General features: G+C 51.6%; 3 protein-coding genes across 3 annotated transcripts; 2 read left to right on the plus strand and 1 right to left on the minus strand.

Annotated features, from left to right (window-relative positions):
* Nucleotides 1-1,025: 1,025 nt before the first annotated feature.
* On the plus strand, nucleotides 1,026-10,434 carry CTRU02_207608 (uncharacterized protein; the record flags this gene model as incomplete). The annotated part of the gene is made up of 3 exons (XM_036727530.1): nucleotides 1,026-1,075; nucleotides 1,169-4,394; nucleotides 4,717-10,434. 3 exons carry the CDS (start codon nucleotides 1,026-1,028, stop codon nucleotides 10,432-10,434), a joined length of 8,994 nt encoding a protein of 2,997 aa, XP_036580897.1.
* A 385-nt stretch (nucleotides 10,435-10,819) lies between these two features.
* On the minus strand, nucleotides 10,820-11,293 carry CTRU02_207609 (uncharacterized protein; the record flags this gene model as incomplete). Its single annotated transcript, XM_036727531.1, has 1 exon — nucleotides 10,820-11,293. One exon carries the CDS (start codon nucleotides 11,291-11,293, stop codon nucleotides 10,820-10,822), a length of 474 nt encoding a protein of 157 aa, XP_036580896.1.
* Nucleotides 11,294-18,269: 6,976 nt separating this feature from the next.
* Nucleotides 18,270-20,321, plus strand: CTRU02_207610 (gdp gtp exchange factor; the record flags this gene model as incomplete). Its single annotated transcript, XM_036727529.1, has 1 exon — nucleotides 18,270-20,321. The coding sequence occupies one exon, from the start codon at nucleotides 18,270-18,272 to the stop codon at nucleotides 20,319-20,321; it is 2,052 nt and encodes a 683-aa protein (XP_036580895.1).
* Nucleotides 20,322-21,928: the final 1,607 nt, after the last annotated feature.

The raw sequence follows: 21,928 nt of genomic DNA on the forward strand, positions 1-21,928 counted from the left end.
CAACCAAACCACTTCCCATACGCTCCTGGTCCTGAAATCGCAAGGCAATTTCATGTAGGTGGGCAGTGGTATGAAGCGTACCGAGAGAGACTTGGCCCCAACATATGACGGCGATCGTTTGATTGCGAGTGCCATTTCAACGCGATCTCCCAGAACACAAGTTGAAGATTGTGCTGCCCTTCAGTGCTATCGCTTCAAGACTAGTAGATGCATGTCCCACCCCTAAGTCTTCACAGATCTCAACACAGTTACCCAGTTCAATGGCATGCATGCCACAACGCCCTATTACCCCTGTTGTTCTACGCTACGCATTGTCAACCTAACTGAGCATTTTCAGTCTCTTATTGGATAGGAGCCCATACCAGACCCCGCTCTACAGCACGGCCGATGGCTCCATCCTACAATGATCCAAGTACTTGTCCACCACAGACTCGCTGCAGAGTAACATAGCATCTGTTTAGGCGCAGGGACATCCTGGCAGGGGTGGTGAAAGTGTGCAGCCTAGCTCAGCTGAGAGCCATTCGTCTGTGTCCGCAATCTGCGCTTCTCTACTCCGTACGAGGAATGGTGCTGTTAGTAAGGTGAGGTGAGCTAAGGACCACTCCAAGCCACTCCCCAAGCCCCCAAATTATCATCCCGTCTTGGGTCTCCATCTCCAGCAAAAGTTGTGGACGGACAGACTGGCGAACTACACCATCCATCAAGCCCTGGTCCGTTCAGCGCTTGGCCAATCTTGCATGGACTCAGACCTCTGGGAGCACCTATCCTGATTGCCTTTGTTATCACTTCCCTTTCAAGTACATTAATTCTTGCTCTTGCTCGAACGGGCATTGTGCAATCGGATCTCCAGGGTGGATCACCCACATCTACAGCCAGCCCAATACATTGAACGAGCCACTGACCGCGGTCGCGCGCCTGAAGATACCCGCTTCAAAGTCGCTCGAAACCTCGGGATAGCACCACACCGTAACAGTAAGGGAGATATGAAAGTGTAGACGGGCTTGACGCGACTCTTTGACGACGCGATGGACGGCTATAACTACGGCTCCAGGCCGCTTCATGGCCAGTCGTCCCTGTGAGTGCTACTTCCTTCCCGCTATCTGCCTTCAGCTCCACCAGCTTGGCCAACTTGTCGTAATTGATGCTGATTGCGCATGCATGATTTCAGAAGCCCCGAGACTCCGACGAGTGCATATAAGACTAATGTGAAGAGAACAAAAACAAAGAAATGGGTCGAAGCTAAGACCCAGAACTACGATGGCGATGACTGGGGTAACGACTTCGACGATGAGCCTGATGAACAGGTGCCCGTACCTCCTCTTAAACCCAAGATGGGTTTCCGCCAACCAAGCCCTAGCCAGGCGACAACTGCCAACCTCCCATCTAATCAGCCGTCGGCACCCCAATCTGAGGAGCCGGTGTCGACGACACGACCGCTGCAGCCGACCGGGAATGAATCAAGAATGTCCTCCAGTCCCCGGGCCACGGCTGGTCTCCCACCTCTCCAAACCCAGACTAAGCCGCAGCCTGGGTCAGCCGTCATCCAGACCGTGTCGAATGATATCAGACCTCCCGAAGTCTCCGGTCCATCCCCAATGGACAGCTCTGCTGAGAAGCCTTCGTACGAACAACTGGTATCGCCGCAATCGGCCAGTGTTGGCCCAAATCCCGGCCCTTTTGTAGGCCGCTACGGGCATTCTCAAAGTATTCCCTCTTCTGTGGGTAGTCCGCGAGCCTCGCCGCCACCACAGCAGCAGTTAGCACAACACCAGGCTCCTCTTTTTCCACCTCGTAAGAGTAGCATGAGCCAACATGACACGGATCGTCATTCGAACTCGCGATCAAGCTCCACTCATCCTCCCCTTGTTGAACAAAGGCCGACGTCTCCTCCCATTATCACATCGTCTGGCACGCCCTCGAATTCCGAGGCACTTCCTTTTGTGCGTCCCTCTGATATTTATCGCCGTCTGGATGATGAGAAAGAAGAGGGGCAGCGGCCCACGGAGTTGGAACGGCCAAGCTTGGACAGTACCGGAAACCCCGTGAGCGATCGCTCCGCATCGCCTTCGAAAGCAGCCGTTTCTGGCGCCGAAAGTAGCGAGCAGTCTGGGGGCGATACTTTGGCCAGGTCAGAAGGAGGAGATGCCGCCCAAAACAAACAGCAAACCGTTTTGAAGCCGGTTGCAGAAAGAAGGAGCGAGTACGGCTTCGACGGCCTACACACACACCCTCAAAACCACATTCATTCGCCTGCATTTGGAAACCTTGAACAAGGTAGTCTTGGTGTACCTGAACCATCATCTGAACCTCAACTGCAACACCCAAGTAATGAAGAGGCTGAGCAGCAACGGCGTTATTCCTCAAGCCCACGTTTGCCTGATCTCGCTCGCATGTCGCTTTTTGGAGACGATTTTTTCTCCAACCCTGGCAAGTTCGCTGACGACGCCCCCCCAATGCCTCCTTTGCAGCCGCCGCCTGGACTGGCGTCTTCACCTGGGAACTCACTGTCTAAGGAAACGACAGCGGCGGCAGGTGTCGAAGTAGGATCCTCACTGTCGACTTCCAGTTCAACTCCGCAACGAGCCGAATCTCCACAGGTACCTGACCAACAAGACAGAAATAAATTAGTTTGTCTGCCAGAGGAATCGCCAGCAAATGAGCACTTGGAGCCGACAGTATCGAGCTTGCCTTCCCAGGCATCACGACCTTCCCTTCCTGGTGGCTGGGTCACTGAGACACGGTCAGTCACCGACGAACAGACACCACCTGCTACGGTTTTAAAGAAGGTCGCAAACTTGGATTCTGGTGAGGTTTCTCCCATATCCGACAATGAAGACGAAGAACCACATAGTGGTGGTGTCTTGACGGCGAAGGAACCGGTATCGATACCGATTCCTATTCCTGCCGACTCACAGCAGGCTGAAGCATCCAATCGGGATGCCGACAAAGCTAATATCGGTATCAAGCCTTTGGCTCCTCTGAATCCTCAGCCTTCGAATAGCTCTTCAATGGATTTTGTGGCACCGGAGAAGTTGCATCGCGAATCGACCATGAGCACGATTAACTCTCCATCCCCTGTCAAAGAAAGCGACAAGTTGAGAGAAGAGATCATGCGCAGCCTAAGCCCAGTTCGTCCCACAAATGACGTGAACGGCAGGATACTAGGCCAGGCCGGAGAGGATAGTGGTCCTCGTGAGAGCACGTACCTACATGGTGTCTATGATGACTACTGGGCCGCAGGGGACGATAAGCCCAGTGTACCTGACTTACCTGCCAAGCAAGCCGAGCAGATAGTCACCTCTGCCTCAAATAAAGACATTTCCGAGGTTCCTCCATTGAGTCCCCGTAAAGAGGCTGCTGGAACACCCCCAATTCATGGTCGGCGGTTTTCTTGGGAGGCGGGCTTGGAGCAAGTAACCTCAGAACCCACCGACCTTGAAAAAGATCCCCTGCCTGGATCTCAACCACAACCCAGCTCTGGGGTTACTGTCAGCCCATCTTCTGCTCAGGAGCATTCACAGTCACAGGCTTTGTCGCTTGAAGAACTTAAAGAAGCCGGGCATTCGCAGCCATCCTCCGCAAAAGATGAGACGCATATCGCAGTGCCACCAAATTCAGGCACGATGTCACACCAAGCGTCGCAGGTCAACTCGGTGCCGAGAGATCAGTTGGGCTCGGAAATTATTCAACCCCCATCGGCTGTATCAGTCTTGACTGATATAAACAGTGCTCCGACCGCACAGCCCCGGCGCGTGTCACTAGCGGAAGAAAAGTCAATGGTTGAGGTTTCGCCTAGTCCCGTCTCTCCCAGCCCACCGCCGGGTGTCCACCCGGCGGTGGGCCAATCTTCGGAGGAACCTACGCCTCCGCTTGCATCTCCCGAGTTATCACAGCATCAGCAGCACCAGCCGGCCGCTCCAGTTAAGATCACTAACTTCAAAGAAATCATGGAGCTTCCAAGCGCATCGGAGAGGATCCACAAGTACAATGAAACCAGAGAACAGTTTGCGTCGATGGACTCTGGGCTTAACAATTGGTTAGCCACTCTAAAGTCTCAACACCCGGAGCACGCCAATGCGACTGCCTCTTTCGCAGCCCATGCTTCGAATGCTGGTCAACCGCAGTCTTCACCAGCTGCATCCCAGCCGGCTTCTCAGCAGCCTTATTACCAACAGTATCTGAATGCAAGCTCGCCCAACGTCAACACGGCATCAGCATCAGGTCGTCCTCCTGTGGGCAGTGTGCCTATGGGGTCCCATTCACCTTCAAGCGATTTCAAGCATTCGAGCGGTCAAGTTGGGGCGAAGGGCAAGGGACTGTTGCTTGCGGCGGGTAAGGCGGGTAAAGGTCTATTGAGCAAGGGCAAGAACAAACTCCGTGGCACTGGGGACAAGGTATTTCTTTAACATTCTTCTCAACTGGGATCGTCACATCACAGGACATGCATTCTCTCTTAATTTTGGGGTTGACCGATCATTTCGTTCTCCACTCGCAGTCTCTTTTTTTTTTTTTTCCTCGTCCTCTTCTTCTGTTTTCCCCTGGTAATCACTCATGAGCAATGTGCCTCCCTTTTCGGCCAGGATGATGGAACTGTATGAATAAGGAATGCTACGACTTCATTTTGCACGATCATGTAACCCCTGTGGTGCCTCAGATATTTAAGACTCTAGGTGGCATTTTTGTGGTGATCATCTCTAATTGCTTGTTCTCCCACAGAGCGATTCGTCTCCCCCGCCGGCCCAGTCCCAATCCAAGGCCAAAGCAGAGCGTCGTACGTCATGGGGCATTAGCCTCGGAACCCGCTCATTACCCCATGCCGGCAGTCATGCACATTCAGCGTCGTTCTCAGAATCTATGCCTGGCCCAGCTCTTAGTTCACAAACAATCCCGGAACATCCGGCATCTCCGACTCCACCACCTCAACTGCCCCAGACGTCACGTATCTCCCCATTCGATGCCTTGACTCAGGACAATAAGCCTTCGGCCTGGGCCCCACCTCGGCCTAAGACCCCTAAGCATCCTGCCGACGCTCGCCGGAACAGCGAGTCGGAGCCAGTGTCTCCCGTCTCGGAGACTCAGTCCGTATCGGGCCCTCAGGAGCACAACAAGACCCATGATGGAACCTTTGGCGGCGGCGGCGACCTCCAAGCGTCAACATCCGCGGACAAGAACCAGTTATCGTGCGATCCCTTGAAAGGTACATCCTTGGTTGAAAAAGAGGGATTCGAGATGGGGCAGCCCGAGGATCTCAGCACCCATGCGCATTCTACTCTTCCTGCTCCAACTGTTTTGCCAGCACAAACCACATCAGCAACGAAGAACACAAAAATTGAGGACCAGTATGATGATTGGGTAGTGGTATCGCCGCAGTCAGCTGCTTCGGAACATGTTTATGTAGTGTCACCAGAGTCACCGCAGCTGGCCCGTTCAATCCAGCCCGCTGGAACCAGTAACGAGATTTTCTTGAAGGAGAAATCCAAACCTGTTGCCAGTCAGGATGTTACTACGGATGCGTCACATGCATACCGACATGTCCAACAGCAGACTCAGTACCAGGCTCATCAGCAACTGCCATCTCAACAACAGTCAGAATCACCTCAACGCCAGTCTTCTTTCATCGGTCTTCCCCCCATCAGACGGAGTTCTACCTTCGGAGTTAATCTCACTAGGAGAGCCAAAAAGCGATTCTCTCTGGACGAGGAAGACGACGCTGAAGGACAAGTTCTTGTATCGTCTCCAGTTAGAACGTCAGCAGGGCAACAAGGGCCCGGTCCCAGCAGCACGTCGCAAATCCAGCAAGGAGAGCCCAAACTATCTATTCAAACTGCGCAGCCTGCGCAAATCGAGACAGGACTGTCTGCTTCCCGAAAGGACAGCACTATATCTCATCAAATCATTTCAGCCACATCTACTCAGGCTGCAACCTTAGCGACAGAAAGCACCGGTGTTGACTGGAGGGTTGATGACGAGAAAAGACCATTAGATCCTCGATCATCTTTCAGGCCTGGTGGCCCCACCCCAGATCCCATTAATACACAGCTCGCAGCGCAGAATGAGGGCCGCATAGGGGGTCAGCTGTTAGGTCCTGGTATGCGATCTCAACAAGGAATGATGTCACCGACTTTGGGGGGTAATCCAATTCATCACCTCCCACCGCAAGGGCCCTGGAAGCTTGAGGAATCTCACCTCTCAGAGCCACTTCTACCAGCAAGCCGCAATCGCCAGTCTGGTGGTTCAGTGTCTCCGCACCAGCCGTTCTTTGGCTTTGATAAAGAGACTGGAGTGCCCCCGCCAACAGTATCACGTCAAGAGACGCAGCTCCCGCCCCGACATAAGTTCTCGGAGGTGCCTCCATCATCAGCACAGCGATATCCCGGCTTGTTCACCTCACCACCGCAAGGCTACCCGAACCCTACTTCTCCAACTGGACCGTGGAGCTCTTACGATCTTGGTCAGCAACATCATCCACGAGACAATACCTCTTTAAAGAGGACCCAAACAGGCGACTCCGAAGTAAGCAGCGTGGAGCCGTCGGGAGATGATGATCGGGGTAGAAGCAAATACGGTTCATGTTTCTTCAAAGAGATTGGTGACCGCTTGTCGCGGGCATCTTCAAGAGAAAGACAAAACTTCAAAGACGAGGCGGGAATGCCTGGCCATCCCGTCGGCTCTGATGAGAGAGATAGGAATTCTGTGTCAAGCATTGCCACGCAAGAGATTCAGGATAGACAAAAGCGGCGGTCTAGTTTCTTCCTTACTTTAAGGGGATCCAGGCCCTCAGATGCTGAAAAGCCATTAGTTCAGGATGGTGATGGAACTGTACCCTCGCCCAAAGCCAGTCCCAAACCCATCTTTGATCAAAGCCAACAGTCGGCCGCGTTTGCAGACAGAAAACGATCGTTTCTCGGCCCAGCTGCGAACGACACCTCTATCAACCATCCATCTCTGTCTCGCTCATCCACTTCAACTGCTGAGAACGAGCATGCCTCTGGTGCCAGAGGCCCTCCAAAGAAACGATTCTCTGGCTTTGCTGGTAAAGTTTTCAACCGCACTTCGAGCCAGCAAGATCTACAGTTGCCGTCAAAACCTGGTACATCTCATTCAGTAGCATCATCTTTTCAGAGTCACAATACTGGAGCTATCGGGAATCAAGTAGGCGTACCTAGTTCGCCGATAGCTCAAGGAAGAGAACGTAGCAACACCACAGGTTCCGGGCCATATAGTCTACACCAGACCGGTAAGCAATTACAGACTGTTGGTGAGGAGGACCGCGGAAGGAGAAGCTCAGCAGGTGGCTTTCTGTCTGGTTTGTTTGGTCACCGATCCTCCAGAAATCAAGAGGTCCAGCAACCTGTCCAACATGGGCCATATCAGAATAGTCAAGCCCTCGCGCAAGTCAAAATGCAACAGTCCGGACATCAAATTCAACCTTCCAGCCTCGGGCCAAACCGTCAAATTGGGCAGCTGCCAATAAACGGCCCGGCACAACATCCATTCTATCCTCAATTGTCAGCTGGGCATTTAGCCCCAGGCAATGGAGCTCAATCACAGCCTGTTGCGACTCAGCAAGACCCATCACAATCGTTGGATGGAGCTCGCTCGCCAGCCTCTCATCTTTCGCAACCCACGACCTTGATTCCAGATACTAAACAGGGCTACGGCCCAGCCAGGTTGGGAGCACGACCAACTTCCGATGTTGAGAGTGGCATACATCAAGATCAAGATGCGCCAGACAAGACAGCCAAAGGTATCGATTACCCACAAATTAAACCTGAACATACCCCAAACAGGGCAGCGCCCCCAGGGGAGCGTCGCCACATCCCAACATCTCAAATCACTCAGGGCGAACCTTCACCGGCATTATCTGAGCGGAGTGACAGGCGACAAACCTCTCCTTCACTGTCGCAAGTCCGCGATGAACCATCACATGATGTGCAGTCAGGTGGTCAGATTCAAACTCAAATGAACCCTATACAGGGGATAGGTGCCGCACAACAATCACCTTCTAAGCTCGAAGGCGGGCAATTGCAATCTACTGATTCTCGACCGCCCCCTCTATTACAAGCACACGGCAACGCCGCTCATACTCCTAGAAACCCAGGGGATTCTGTCAGCCGGTTCCCTGACCGACCTGTGTCTTTGCAGGCCCCAGCCGGTGCGAGACCTCAATCACCCGGCAGTGCGGCCAATCGGTCAGATATATCACAGCACTCGCCTACATCAGCGTCGCTGAGACTGTCAGATGCCTCCCAGGTACAGCCTCCGCCTCCTACTACCACCACCACTACTACTACCCCTACTGTGGTAGGCGGGCAAGCACCTGCATCAGGAACATTCAAAGGCCCATCAGACCCATTCGTCCAGGGAAGTGTGAAACGACCTGATGAGACCTCTCGGCAAATGTCTTCCTTCGCGCCTCAGGGGTTCCGCCAGCAGGCCTATACTCTTGCAGATCTCGGTCCTGGCCAGTTCTCTCAGATACCATCGAACCCAAGACAGCAACATTCACTCCCTTATGCATCAGGACAAGGGCAGCAACCGGCTGTCCTAGCCCTGAGTGACCAGGGACAGCAAGGCTCAGTCTCTAAATGGTTTAAGAGTAGAGCCTCTACACAAGCCGTTCAATCTCAACCTTACCAGAAAGAATCAACAACCAAATCTCTCTTTGGCGCATTCAAGAGATCCTCAAAACAGCCAGAGCCTCGACAGTCGCAACTGCCGCCGCAACAATCATCACAACCTGGCCAAGGACAGCAACCGCCATCAATCCATATTAGACACGGGCAGCAAGGGATACCACCATCCGGTCCTCTGAACCAGCGCAACATTCATCCAATGCAAGGGCCTCCCCATCTTATGTATCAGCAGCAGCGTCAATCACCGTTGCCATCAGCAGCATCTGGACAACGGCCACCTCCTCAGCACATCTTGTCCAATGGAGGCCTAGATGCCTCCCAAGGTGGAAACCAAATCTCACAGTACCAACGAATGAAAGCTGATCCTGCGATGACCCAAGTTCCCACTCCTCCCGGTTTACACCCTCACATGCCTCAGTCTCAGCCTTATCAGGAGCCCCAGTATGATCAAGTTCCAATTCCTCGAGGTTACGCCGCCGTTCATGGCGAAGGAGGCATGGCCCCTTCCCCCTATAACATCGGACATCCTTCGCCACCAGCTCAGTATCCCCACCATCAGATATCGCTTGTGCAGCAACACTGGGCCCAGCCTCCAATTGCTCCAAGCCGTCCTTCAGATGCGTCAATACAGAGCCAGCAGCAGCATCAACATCAGACAGTGCAAATTCAACCCCAAAGTCAACTTCATATTCAGCCCGTGGTACCTCTGATGGCGGACCGGCGCATAAGTGCGGCATCTCACCTGTCCAATGTCTCGAATACAAGCCACAGTTCACAGCTTGGTTATAACAGTCCTAACGGAGGTGTGCAAGGATATGGCCAACATCGGCAAAGGGAACCTAGCGTTTCATATCTCTCGTCTCAGGACGTGGGCCCGAATACTCTAGTCAACCATCATCCCGATTCCCAAGTTGATTCCCCAGGCAACCTTCATCTCAGCTCCCATACCCCGAACCAATTGGACTACCAGACTGTACCTCAGACAGAGCAGTCTCCCCCCCCTCCTCCTCCTCAACAACAACAGCAGCAGCAGCAACAGCAATTAAATCCAGTCGTCCCTGCTGAACAGTATACGGCATCTTCGCAAACCCAACCAAAAATTGGCAGAGGTTTCCAGGATTCGAAAGTTTCCGATATTGACGGAGATCAAGTGCGTGGTACTAATGTGGCCAAGGCCCAGCTTAATGGCCTATCATCTTCTAATATACACACAACAACTCCAAAAGATGTTGCCGCCGAGCCAGAAAGCGTTGGGGACAATACTTTGCGAGCCGCGTCTTCAGCCACACTGGTCATGGCAGGCAGAAACCAAGCCCCGATCCCGTCCACAACTGCTGCTCCTCATTTGAGTATCAATGTACAAAAGGCAAACCAGGAGGGCTCAGACGACATCTATGACTCTACCCCACGCCTACCATCTGGTCCATCTCCTCCATCAGCACAACCCGTCATTGCGATTAAGACTGGGCAAAGTCAGGTCAGCGATAGTTCAGCAGATGAAGCGCCGCGCAACGCTACTCACACCAACGGCAATATTAACGGTGCAGCTTCAACCACACTTACCCGCGGCAAAAGCACAAGGGCGGAGCTAGAAGACACTGAAGACGAGCGTATGAGAACCATGAGGCTCGAGGCTCAAGAGGAGAAGATTTTAGTTGACCCCTACGAAGAGAAGCAGTCCTCGGGGAATAAATACAGAAAAGATGATGATCCAGACGCCCCCCAGATGAGCGCAACAAGCTATCCTGGGCAAGAATGGAACCCATATGGGGCCGGCGGCTATGAGGACTGGGACTAGGATCTCATCATTTCTGCTCGCCCTTACCTCCACTTACACCTGGACTTTAGTTTTGTATATGTATATACTGTACTTTTCTTTCTATCCTTCCCCCTTTCATAATAAGAAATATGGTGGATCAAATATTTAATTCAACACACAGGAACAGACGAGGTTTTCGTTTGTAGCAGATTGGAGTTAAGTAATTATATTCCGGAATACCCAGTGCAGATACCTTACTTTTATGATATAGCTTTAGTATTCGTCCCAATTTTTTTCCAACATCTGCTTGCTACTTCTCAAAGTCTCACGTTTCCTTTCCGCTAATATCTGTTTCATCTTCTATCCTCCTGTAAGCCCTGTCCAGTTGAGTCGCGACCACCCCTTGACCATGCCCATTTCTTATTCAGTGCTTTGTCGCTGCCTCATATGTTGGTGGGAGAGCCTCTCGCATCGCTGCTGGCTTCTCTCCATCCACCTGCGGCCCCTCTTTGATCCCAGACGTGTAGTGCGGAGGCTGGCTGGCGGCCGAATCTCTTTTGATGTTCATCTTCTTGTCGCTTTTGACTGAATCTCGCCATCGGCCAAAAGATCCTGGCGTGAAAGATACACGGTTTGCCTCTGTTTGCGAAGCTCCTGTCTTTTCAATGTCTCCAGAAGGAGACGTCTCACGAGGATGGATCGATTCGTGTTGCGAGGGGCCTCCGAGCCCGTTATTGTGAGGTGTGTCTCTCCATCGACCGAAAGGGCCTCCCATAAATGGAGGGTAGAATGGGGGGGCTGCGTTGGGGCTGAACCCTCTTCCGCATCCTCTGCCACCTGCGGCATGTTGTTCAATCCATGCGGCACGGGCGGCACGACGTCTTTTGCAACCGCACATAGTAGCTTTCACTTCGACAGTTGTCGGATTAGGCGAATAGAGGTGGTTTCGGTTGAATACCTGTAGAGATAGAGTGGATTGATCTGCCTCTAATCAGTGTTGTTGTTGTTCTTTAACTGAAATGTTCAATCGAGACCCCTTCAAGAAGTGCCTGTACTTATACCGTAGGTTGCACTAGGTTCCACGAACGGGCATGGGGTAACTTATAGCTCGACCATTCCTCAAGAGAAACGTGCATAGCTCGGGAAATCCAGGCGATGACGACAGTTGACACACGCAGCTCAGAATGCATTTGCAATAGGCTACGAATACGGGACACATGACACGTGGAAAACTTCAGGTGAAGTCCTGTGAGGTGCACCGACGACGTGAATGTGGTTTTCAGCTGCCCTTTGCGACCACGTACGTTCGAAGTGCCATTACAATCTCTTCTCCACCCTAGTGACGCCAAAGCAGCTATAACCTTTCCCAAGTCAGAGAGCATTGAACCTGTTAGAGGCGAGAATGCGCACCTCTTGCTGGGATTGCCTTCGCATTCGCTTCTCCATCGCTTCCAAGGGCCGAATAGGGTATGGCCTGAACACAGCCCGAGGCAGTTCCGTGGACCCACGTGCTTATCGGGTCAGGTGTGGGGCGATCCGGCGCCGCATCACTCCGGGTCCACTGCTTTGGGAAAGTTGTTGAGAGAATCAGTAAGCTGCTGACGCATTTTATGAATAATTTTCTATTGTTAAAAGTCTTTTCTTGGGGCAGAAGGCTTATTGGGGAAATATTGCCTATGATCAAGCGGCCATTTACTTTTCACCCCGAGTGGCTGCCTAAGCATCCATTTTCATGAGAAACCATCTGCTATTATGTATGTACGATGCTTTGCGCCTGATCAACCTCTATGTGGCTCAAGATTACAACTCAAAACAGAAGGAAAGGAGACTAATTTCAAACAACATTTTACATAAGAGGAGCAGGGCACACGCAATCACATAATTGCATAAGCCGTATTGTGCGTTTCGAAGATAATCATTGCTTTGGGCATGGAACTTGAAATCTCGTGCCAGCAACAGCCTTGCGGGGTTTTGACACTCTATAGGGGCCTCATTAACAAAGTTGGTTAGTAAAGACAGACATTCATGATTGGTTTTCGTTGTCGCTCCTGGAACCTCAGAGGTCCTTTGGTCATCCATCTGTAACATCGCTTGTGTATGGCTCTGCTCCCTAGGGCCCTTTATATTGTAAAGCTTAGAACACGGGAACAACAGAAACCAAGAACACTTTCCTAGAACTCAATTTAGCAGACAGTCAACTAAGGTTGCTGGTGTAATCCTACTGGTGTGGTAGACGCAGACTCTGTTCAACTGCTTGGCAGTATAGAGGGCTATTGAGAGAAGTAGCAAATACCGCATAACAAATCGACTTACTTTGAGCGTCGCCCTATCCTGACGCAAGCATGTTAGACAAGGATTCACATGAATGATTAGAAACTACTGGGAATAGATTGGGTTAGACAATCCATCCAGTACTGCTGTTCATTCCTGTTATGACGAGGGTTAGTTTCACTCTCATCAAAGCTTTGATGTGATTACTGAACTGTCACCCAAAATAACAAACGACAAATTATATACAAAGACGGGTGTTCGCCAGTGGTTAATAAAGTAGCTACTGATCGTGTCCTCAACTAGAAATCCTCGTGAGTATGTCGATTGTCTTACGAGACGATAAGACTATACATACATGCTCTGTAGGTAAAATGATGCATCGTGAATCATTCCGATGGTATGGAGCGTGAAAGCATCACACGAGGCTGGAAAGACTTCGAAGCAACCGGAAACTGGACGCTGCGTAAATGTCCTCGCTTCCTTGTAACTCACTTGTTCTAGTCATGTCCCTTAAGCGCTTTGGAATTGGACCTATGCAATATTGCAATTCGTCCCGCGTCATGTTGCTTAGTGAGCCAGAAGTCACAATTGGCGCTGACTTGCAAAAGTGTGTCGTACAATTGACATACTTGCCTGGCGCAATCTAGAGGCCAATCGCCTCAGAATTGAAATGCACGTTCCAACTGTAGGACTACCGACCCGGTCAATTAGGCAAGGGATAGAAATTAACATGTAACCTTATCCTGAAGGGAACAGTATTGGAAGTCGAAGTAATAGTTCTATTCCCCAACGAGCACGGCGTTCAAGGTGACTAGGTACTTGTTTAAAACTAGAAGGTGGAGCTGAATGGGTGATACTATCCAAAGTGATGATTTGCTACGCAAAAGAACTCTGCTGAATTCCGCGGTAGACAGCATAAAAGACTCGTGCACGGTTACAACATAAGCAAGCACGTAAGTAGAACGTGAATATCACCATGCCTCTGGTTGATGAGGCAAGGAAAAGTATTGGCTCGTCGGGTTAGCGTTTACGTCTAGAGCGAGACGCAAAGAGTCACGGAACAATGATATCCTGCAGGACACACCTAATGTGACTCTGTGGCAAGGTTTATTCTCGTTTCAAGCAGGATGACTGTACATGCGAGTGGACGACGCCCTTTGAAGTCGGATGATTTTATGCGTGTTATCGTTACCCTCTGCGCACGGATTCCCGGAAGCGCTTTCAGGGTCTCAGGACCAGAGATGCGGCGATCTACCTGCAGAACTCGGCCCAAGCCAGGGCCATATCAAGCGACAACCATGGCAGGCGACGTCGCATGGTTGCTCACGGACGTGAACACATACACACTTCGTCTCCATCCAGTAGTTGAGCGTACATTGATCAACATCACAAAACGCACCACCCTCTCTGCCCCCCGAAGCTATGAATCCCAGTTCTTTTGGTCAGGCAAAAGCTTACACACGCAATGTGATGTGGGCACACACCCAACGCGTCATCACTAGGAGGCTTAAGGTATTGAACAATAAGTGAATGCTGCCAAAATAATGCTGTGGCGGATGGTGATTACCTAGCTAGATGTCTGTGCGAAACAAAGCGGGATCCGGGGTATATGGGATGAATAAATTGACGAAGAACGAATGGACAGGGACCAAGCTTGGGGGAAGCACATACGAATCGTATCAAGTTGACTGACAGCTCGCTGGGATAGTGCTCTATCTGGAAAGCATCATGTTGGAGAAGAGTCAGCGGAGTGACGAGGGCGCCGCTAGCGTTCCGGAGGCCGGAAAATGCTGGCTGGGCTGTTTTATTTGCGTTTCCTGGCTTGGTTGGCAAGCTCGGGCATCGTGGGAAAATCGGGGAACAGTTAAACAAGGCTAAGGGTATCAGGCAAAGGGAGCCAAAGCAGGCCGGGAGAAGTAGTGAGTGATGACTGTAACGAGTAAGGCGGACAGCGTGAGAGGTCTAGGCTTGGCCAAGGCCAGAAGCCGTTTATCCAAGGCATGAGAGGAAGTTGGGAAGAGGGTGTGGACAAAGGCGTGTATAGGATGAATAACAGACAAAGAGCGGTGGTTCAACCCAAACTGGGCGATTCATAACCCGAGGACAGACAACCGTTACATGCAGACGGTAGTCCAGACTCTCAACGTCTGTGTGAGTTTGAGGATGTCGATGATGCTCAAAGAAAAGGGTTTGGCGGCGAGCCGCACAACAAAGCCATTCAAACGGTACTGGCCCAGGAGAGACAAGGAAAACACGGTAGTAGGGGACCAGGGCATGCCATTATGGGGCAGTATGTGGAAGCTATGCACTGGGTCTAACCAGATAAGGGACAATCATATTGGCGACCGATAGAGATTTCGCCTTGCAGGCGATAATTGATTGGAGCCAGGGTCTTCGTCCCTGATCTAGTAAGATGGTGCTGAAGGGGCACGAGGGGGAACAAGGAGATTGTGGAGGCACCTTGGGTGAATGAGCCTTTGTCGCCTGTTGTTTGGCCGAGGTTGGGGAGTTGTGCAGGACACGCATAGCATACCCGTAATGGTTGGATAAGGACAAGGGACACTCGGCAGATGCCGTGCAGGCATGGAATTGGAGATGAAGGCAAGTAATGAAATCGGGACAAGCATTGCAAAACAGAAGCAGGTTGTAACACGGAGCCGTCGGCATGCTTCAGAAAATAGAGCGAGCAGGGTGCCGGAACAGAATAGTAGCAGGGTATCGGTGCTATACTGGTTTCTGGTTCCACTTGTTCTTTTCTAAATTTTTGATGCTTCGTCTCCTGGGACATGATCAGGGTATAGCGATCAGTAGATGGACGCCATTCTAAACATGCAATCGTGGAAGAGGAAATGCAAACAATTATATATATATAATAAAAATAAAGAAATAAGCTAGAACAGGCTACTGTGATGGGCCCAATTGTGGGAGTGGTGGTTGTAGCTCATCGCTCGAGATTTAAAACTGACCGGACCAACGTTGCAGCATTCCAGAGCCTTAGATGAACAAGACATTAAGAGACAGTAGCATACGATACTCGTATTTGAGGCGAACACGGAGGACAGTGCAGATGTGAAGGTGGGCCGAGCCGACGATGATAGGATGGGGCCGTTAAGGGGGAGGTAGCACATCATCTCAAGCCCAGTAAAGAGGCTGTCAAGCTGAGTCTCGCCTGGCTGGGATAAGGCGTGGTCGAGTTCCAGCGATGCATGCGCGTTGGGCTCGTTTGAACCCGCTGTGCCTAGTGCGGCGTACAGAGGACAACGAGGCAGGGTGGTTCCTAATGTTTGTTAGGCGAGAAGGGGTTCAGGAGGCAGATCAGAATCCCCAGCGGCAAGAGGACCTCACGTACTCCGTAATGTCGACAGCACCCGGTGGGAAAAATGAAGACGGATCAATTGTATTACCAAAGGGAGGTTTGTCGTTGTGGATTATCCATGCACATGCACAATAAGCCATTGGGGGCGTTCATAACTATGACCACCTGGCGACACCTACCTTTTGCGGGATCAGCCTGGCGTGGGCATCTGTGCTCCCCTCCTTCTCTCTTTTCCATTTTGCTGCGATGATCGCTGAAATATGAGTCGGCAGGAGAAGAAAGCCGGGAAGATAGGAGAAACGGAGGAAGGGCCATCCATCCCATGGACTATTACTAGTGGCGAGGGCATTAGAGGTGAGGAAGGCCCTCAGAGCCGGAAAGTCGCAGATAGTCAGTCACAGGGAAGGTGAAAGAGGGGAAGGTGTGGAGTTACGAAGGAAGGTAAGATCTGGTTGTGGTACATCCTACGGATACGTATACTAACTAGTATGCTCACATGACGAAGACAATCGATCAACTGACGGGAGGTGCAGTCGTTTAACCGAACCGAGTCGCTAAATCTAGAAGGTCTGACTTGGGGCGGGAACGTGATGAGGAATTGCGTGGAATTGTCATGGTCTTGAATTGAATTGACCCCAATGATGATTGGCATTTTTCTTATTGCAGTGAAATGTCAGGGCGACATATCATCTTAGTAAGTGCCTGTTTCCGCGTCCGGGAAAGAATAGCACTACACTTTTAGCAGGAAACAACATGTGTCGCACGCTCGCATAAAATTCCAGTTCTGCCATCGGCCATATGCCATCTGCCATGCCCGTTGGTGACGGTGTGTCCTTGGTCGGAATGACGGAGTCGATTTTTTTTATTGAGTTGTGGCTGTGACGGAGGTCTCAAGGGGCGGATGCGAATCATTGAAGTGGTCGTCATCTCAGTGGCCTAGGTCTGCCCACTCCCAACCGACCCAGCCCCCCCGTTTGTGACCCACAATGACAGGCTTGGTCCACCCGATCAGACCGACAGGTGCAGCTAAACCGCCCGTTAAGATACCTCAGCTTTGTCGTCACACTCAGCTGCCGCCTGCCATTGACTTGACGGACGCCTCGTTACCCCTGCTCGTGTCCATTCCCTTGTGCCACGATTACTAGTACATCTGGTCGTGTCGCGCAGTCTCTTAGTTGGTGACTGAAGTCGCCTTCTGGTCTCGACCCCAGAGCCAGTGGGTGAAGTACGGAGACCCTTTTAGCAAGTGCAGCTTACTGAGAACCACGGCCTAACAGCTGCTGTTCCCCCAGTTGTGCTCTGCCCCTATCGTATCGTATCGCCCGTCCCGGACTTTGTTCCAAGTCAAGGGGCATCAAGGTTACGAACCTCTGGCCCCATCCCACTGTTTGTTGCACTGCCTCCACCCCTGCTCTGGCGTGGCCCTGGCGAGTCCCGGCCCAGCCCCGCCCAACTGTGTCCGTCCCAGCGTTTGTGCAAGCACCAATTCAGTGAGCCTGTGCCCAGTTTCTACCAGTACTCTGCACCACACACCCCAAAAAAGTTCGACATCTGGTCCCTGTCACGCTTGACCCGTCCAATGCCACCCATGTCATCCGGCCTGTTCCAGTCCTGGTCCCTGTCTCCAGTCTTTTGCTGCTCATCCTATTCTCTCTCTGGCTGGTTCTTGTCGGTTTGCCGCCGCCTCTCTACACTTGCTTCTTGCACCTGCTGCTGTTGCCGCCGCCGCCGCTACTACTTCAGTTCGGCTCCTGCCACGATTGGAAAAGACTGAAAGTGTTGGCTCCTCCGCCGTTCGGCTTCTAATTGTCCTTCCCTACCTCATTTGTCACCTCTTCTCCTCTTTCTTTTGACCCTCACTGCAACAAACCCCTCTGCCCATTTGCTTCGACACGAATAATCGCGCTGCCGTCACGACCCACGACCCCTTCGATAGCAGCCCAGCTTTCCTCTTCCCGCCGTTTCGCCTTTGCCTTGTTACCTCGACAATTAGTTCAGCACCTGAGAACGAGACCGAGGATTTATATCTCAACCTCGACAGCATCGCCATGTCGTCTTGCTTCATCTAAAGGCCTCCCAACGCCCCCATTTCGGCTGCCTGCCCACACCCCTGGTTGGCTGCTACCAGCAATCGATTGGTGTTTGTCGTTTGGCCTTTCCAACTCGCTGTTATAATATTTGCTTCTGCTATTGGTATCCTCGCCCTCTTTAGGTGCCACCAGCTCTTTCCATCATTGTCTCAGACTCTCCAACTCCGAAGTACCTCAAAGGTCCGAATTTGGTAGCTATGGATTCCTTCATCGCGGTTGCTGGCTGGGCTCAGCATGCCAGTCCCCAACCTGGCGGCAGACCTTTCGGCCACTTCAGATCTCTTTCATCCATCGCTAGATCCCCATCTCCCAGTCCCAAAGTTGCGAAAACAATCGGCAGACCACCATCTGTCGCCGACCTTCCGATAATGTCGTCCTCACTGGCTTCTACACCCGCCTCACCTTCTCTACGTCCCACACCACCCCCAGAAGATGACGGCGAACTGAGCACCCTGCCAGACCCACGTAGCCGAGCCATGAGCCCAGCGAGCGATGCTGACGTTTCCCAACATCACCCCGACTTGAACGACGAAGTAGCAACGCTCAGCACAAAGCTTATCAACGCAATCAACCACCAAACCACTCTCGATGACACATTGACTGCTACTAGACAAGAGCTGGAGAGGGCGCGGGAGCAAATAAAGCAACTCGAGGAACAGAATGCAACACATCGAGAAATGCTCGCTGGTGATATCTGGGTTCGCCGGAAGACGACGGATGAAGAGAAAAAGACAATTTTGGCCCGTGTGGCCCACGAAAAGAAATTGCGAGAAGATGTGGAGAAAGAAAAGAAGAAGATAGAGCAAGAGCTGGAAAACCTGACTACTGCTCTGTTCGAAGAGGCTAACAACATGGTCATTTCAGCCAAAGAAGAAGCTCGTATTGAGCAAGAAGCTCTGCAAAGAAAAAACGACAATCTGAGATCCCAGCTAGGCGATATGGAGGCTTTGTTGACCTCCCAACAACAGCAGCTTGCCGATCTCAAACAGGTTATGGAGCAAATGGCCCTTGAAAGAGAGGATACCACGACCGGAACCGCGCCGTCATCTCCTGGATTCAGCAAATCCGAATTCAAGGATGACGAACGATGTGACGGCTCTGTGGCCTCACCCCTTGTCGACCCGACCTCACCAACATACCCATTAAGTCTGACTCATCTCATACAACCAGTTCTCAGAACTGATTTGGGTTCGTACGAAGATTTTGTTGCTCTTACTCGTATATCCCGGAACCGTGCTGGTAGCCGTGTCTCTTCAGGCTCCCTTACTGGTCTCAATGGCCTGGGTCTCGGAATGGGCGGCAGCACTTCTAGCGCCCACCCTTCAAATGCATCAACAGCTTCACTCTCTACCGCCGGCACGCCTGCTACGTCTTCGCCGCAAACCCCAAACACACCAGCCTCAGTTACAAGTACAACATCAGCCAATATAGGACCACCTCCCCCAGCTCTGAAGGAGACAAAATTCTTCAAGCGTGTCCTCGCCGAGGATGTCGAACCAACTCTTCGACTCGACATTGCGCCTGGGCTTTCTTGGCTAGCTCGGCGTAGTGTTTTGAACGCTATGAGCGACGGATCGATTGTAGTAGAGCCTATTCCAGCCAACGCACCCTTTGCTTCAATTGTTAAACCGCAGTATTACCCCTGTTCGTTGTGTGGCGATTCGCGAAAGAACGAAGAATACTTACGGACCTATCGTTTCCGAACAAGCGAGTCAGAATCAGCGCAAAGGTATCCTCTTTGCAAGTATTGCCTGGGACGTGTTAGATCTACCTGTGACTTCCTGAATTTCTTGCGCATCCTAAAGGACGGCCACTGGCGCGCGGACGACGAGGATGCAGAGAAGGCAGCCTGGGAGGAAAGCGTTCGCTTGCGAGAGCAGATGTTCTGGTCTCGTATCGGTGGTGGAGTTGTCCCAGCTAGCCATTCTGTGGCGTCAGGGCTGGACAAGAGCCCTCGATTGGGCCACGAGAGTGATGTGAAAGAAGAGGCTGCAACGGTGGCAACAACAATCCCAGAGGACGCCTTTAAAAAATCCAACGAGGACAACACCCCGTCTGAAGATAAGGGAACTTCAGAGAATATGGAAGCACCGCTTACCAGGCCGGAAACCCCATGCGTCAGTAATCGAAGTTCATTACAATCGCTGTCTCCTGAAAAGGCTGCCGGCGGAGAGAAAGACGAGGGAAAGAGACTGTCTCTCACTATTCCCAGCGATCAGGAGTTGCCTGCGAGCACACCATCCGATTAAGTTACCAAATACCCGGAATCTTTTTATCAGAGGAACAGTCACTGGGCGACTCAACGACGACAGACACTCGATTTAACAACACATACACGCCTAATTTTCAATATTGTATTAATATGCCATATGCCACGAGGCTCAAAATGCCGAAGCTACTAATGATGGCCACACGGGAGGGTAAGCGGGGGTTACGGATCGTGGGCAAGACTAGGAAGGGTTGAGGCACATATCACTTGTTTACTTTAGGAGTCAATACCGGCGTTTTGGAGAGTAAAAAACTGTGGTGGTGCAGAGGACTCTCAACAGTTACAGTTGCTACTGGGGAGGACATGCATCCGTTAGACTAACTGGAACGATGAGGACAAACGCACTAGAGCTTACTGCGCCACTATTAATGGCAGAGGCAATGATATCTTAGCTTGGCACTACTTTTAAATCAGAACTTGACAAGAATGCGACTATTGCCACCCTTTTGTTGTCTGTTTTCTTGTCCTATCTCGAAACAAAAGCGTGAATCGATTCAACTGTGGCAGCCCCCAACGAACACTTGCTTTCTAAAAAGCACAACTAACAGAACGAGGGCATGGTATCCTTCCCCTCCATTATCAGGTAGGTCATCATCATGTCGCGGTGAGCTCTCAATTGAGTCTTTCTCACCCACCCTGTGCCATCCACATGGATCATGGGCTAAGCAGTTTGTCATCTTAAATTTCTCAACAAGAGATGGTCATTTTACAGAGGTTTCGCAGGAAACCAGTCCGTCCAGCGTTTTGATCAAAGAACGTGTCTTGCTTGGTCTTACAACAAATGAAATTTTGATTTTATAGCCCTTCAGGTGTCCTTTTTCTTCTGTCGTTACTGGAAGTCCACAAGGAAACATAAACAAGATAAACCTTTGCGCTGGGGAGTATTCTGTGCTTCTCGTTCCACACCTGACTTTTGACCCAAGATTCTTTCCTAGATCGTAGCAAGTCTAGTGGATAACGGGTCACACATCGCAACACATTAGCCGCACTGCAAGCCTATGACCACGTTTTCCTCATTCCCATCCATCCAGGGTCAGCTTTCGCACTCAGAGTTCTTCTTGGGCAGTGGCCTCCTTGCCACCTTCACTTGCCGGCTTGGCCTTCTTCTGCTCGGCCTCTTTCGCACCCTTGATGCTCTCGGCAACCTCTGGGGACACCGAGTCCTCTGCCTTGTCAGAAGACTTGGTCTCCTGGTCCACTCCTTGGACATCTGGGTGAGGCGGGGCGACGCTATCTCCTTCACCTTGGGCGACCTCTTGCGGCCATCCGCCTTCAGGCACCTGTACTTCGTTTCCACTTGCGTCGACGACACGCGTCCGGGTCTCATATTTCGTCTTGAATTCAACCTTACCCTCCAGAGCCTTGACCTGCTCCTCATCAAGGAGGTTGCCGTCTTGATCCCGATACTCGACGCGCTCCTCTCGAGAGAGTACCTTCTGACCAGGAACTCCCGAGGGCTCAGCAACTGGAGGCTGCTCCTTTACAGCATTGTGGATAGGAATTTGACCCACTTGACCACCGACCGGGGCGACCGGGGCCTCAGCTGGAGTAGGGGTAGGCGAGGCGGAAGTGCGGGTGAGAAGTTCC

Source organism: Colletotrichum truncatum (assembly GCF_014235925.2).
Source record: "Colletotrichum truncatum strain CMES1059 chromosome Unknown Contig_0004, whole genome shotgun sequence".
Lineage (NCBI taxonomy): Eukaryota > Fungi > Ascomycota > Sordariomycetes > Glomerellales > Glomerellaceae > Colletotrichum > Colletotrichum truncatum.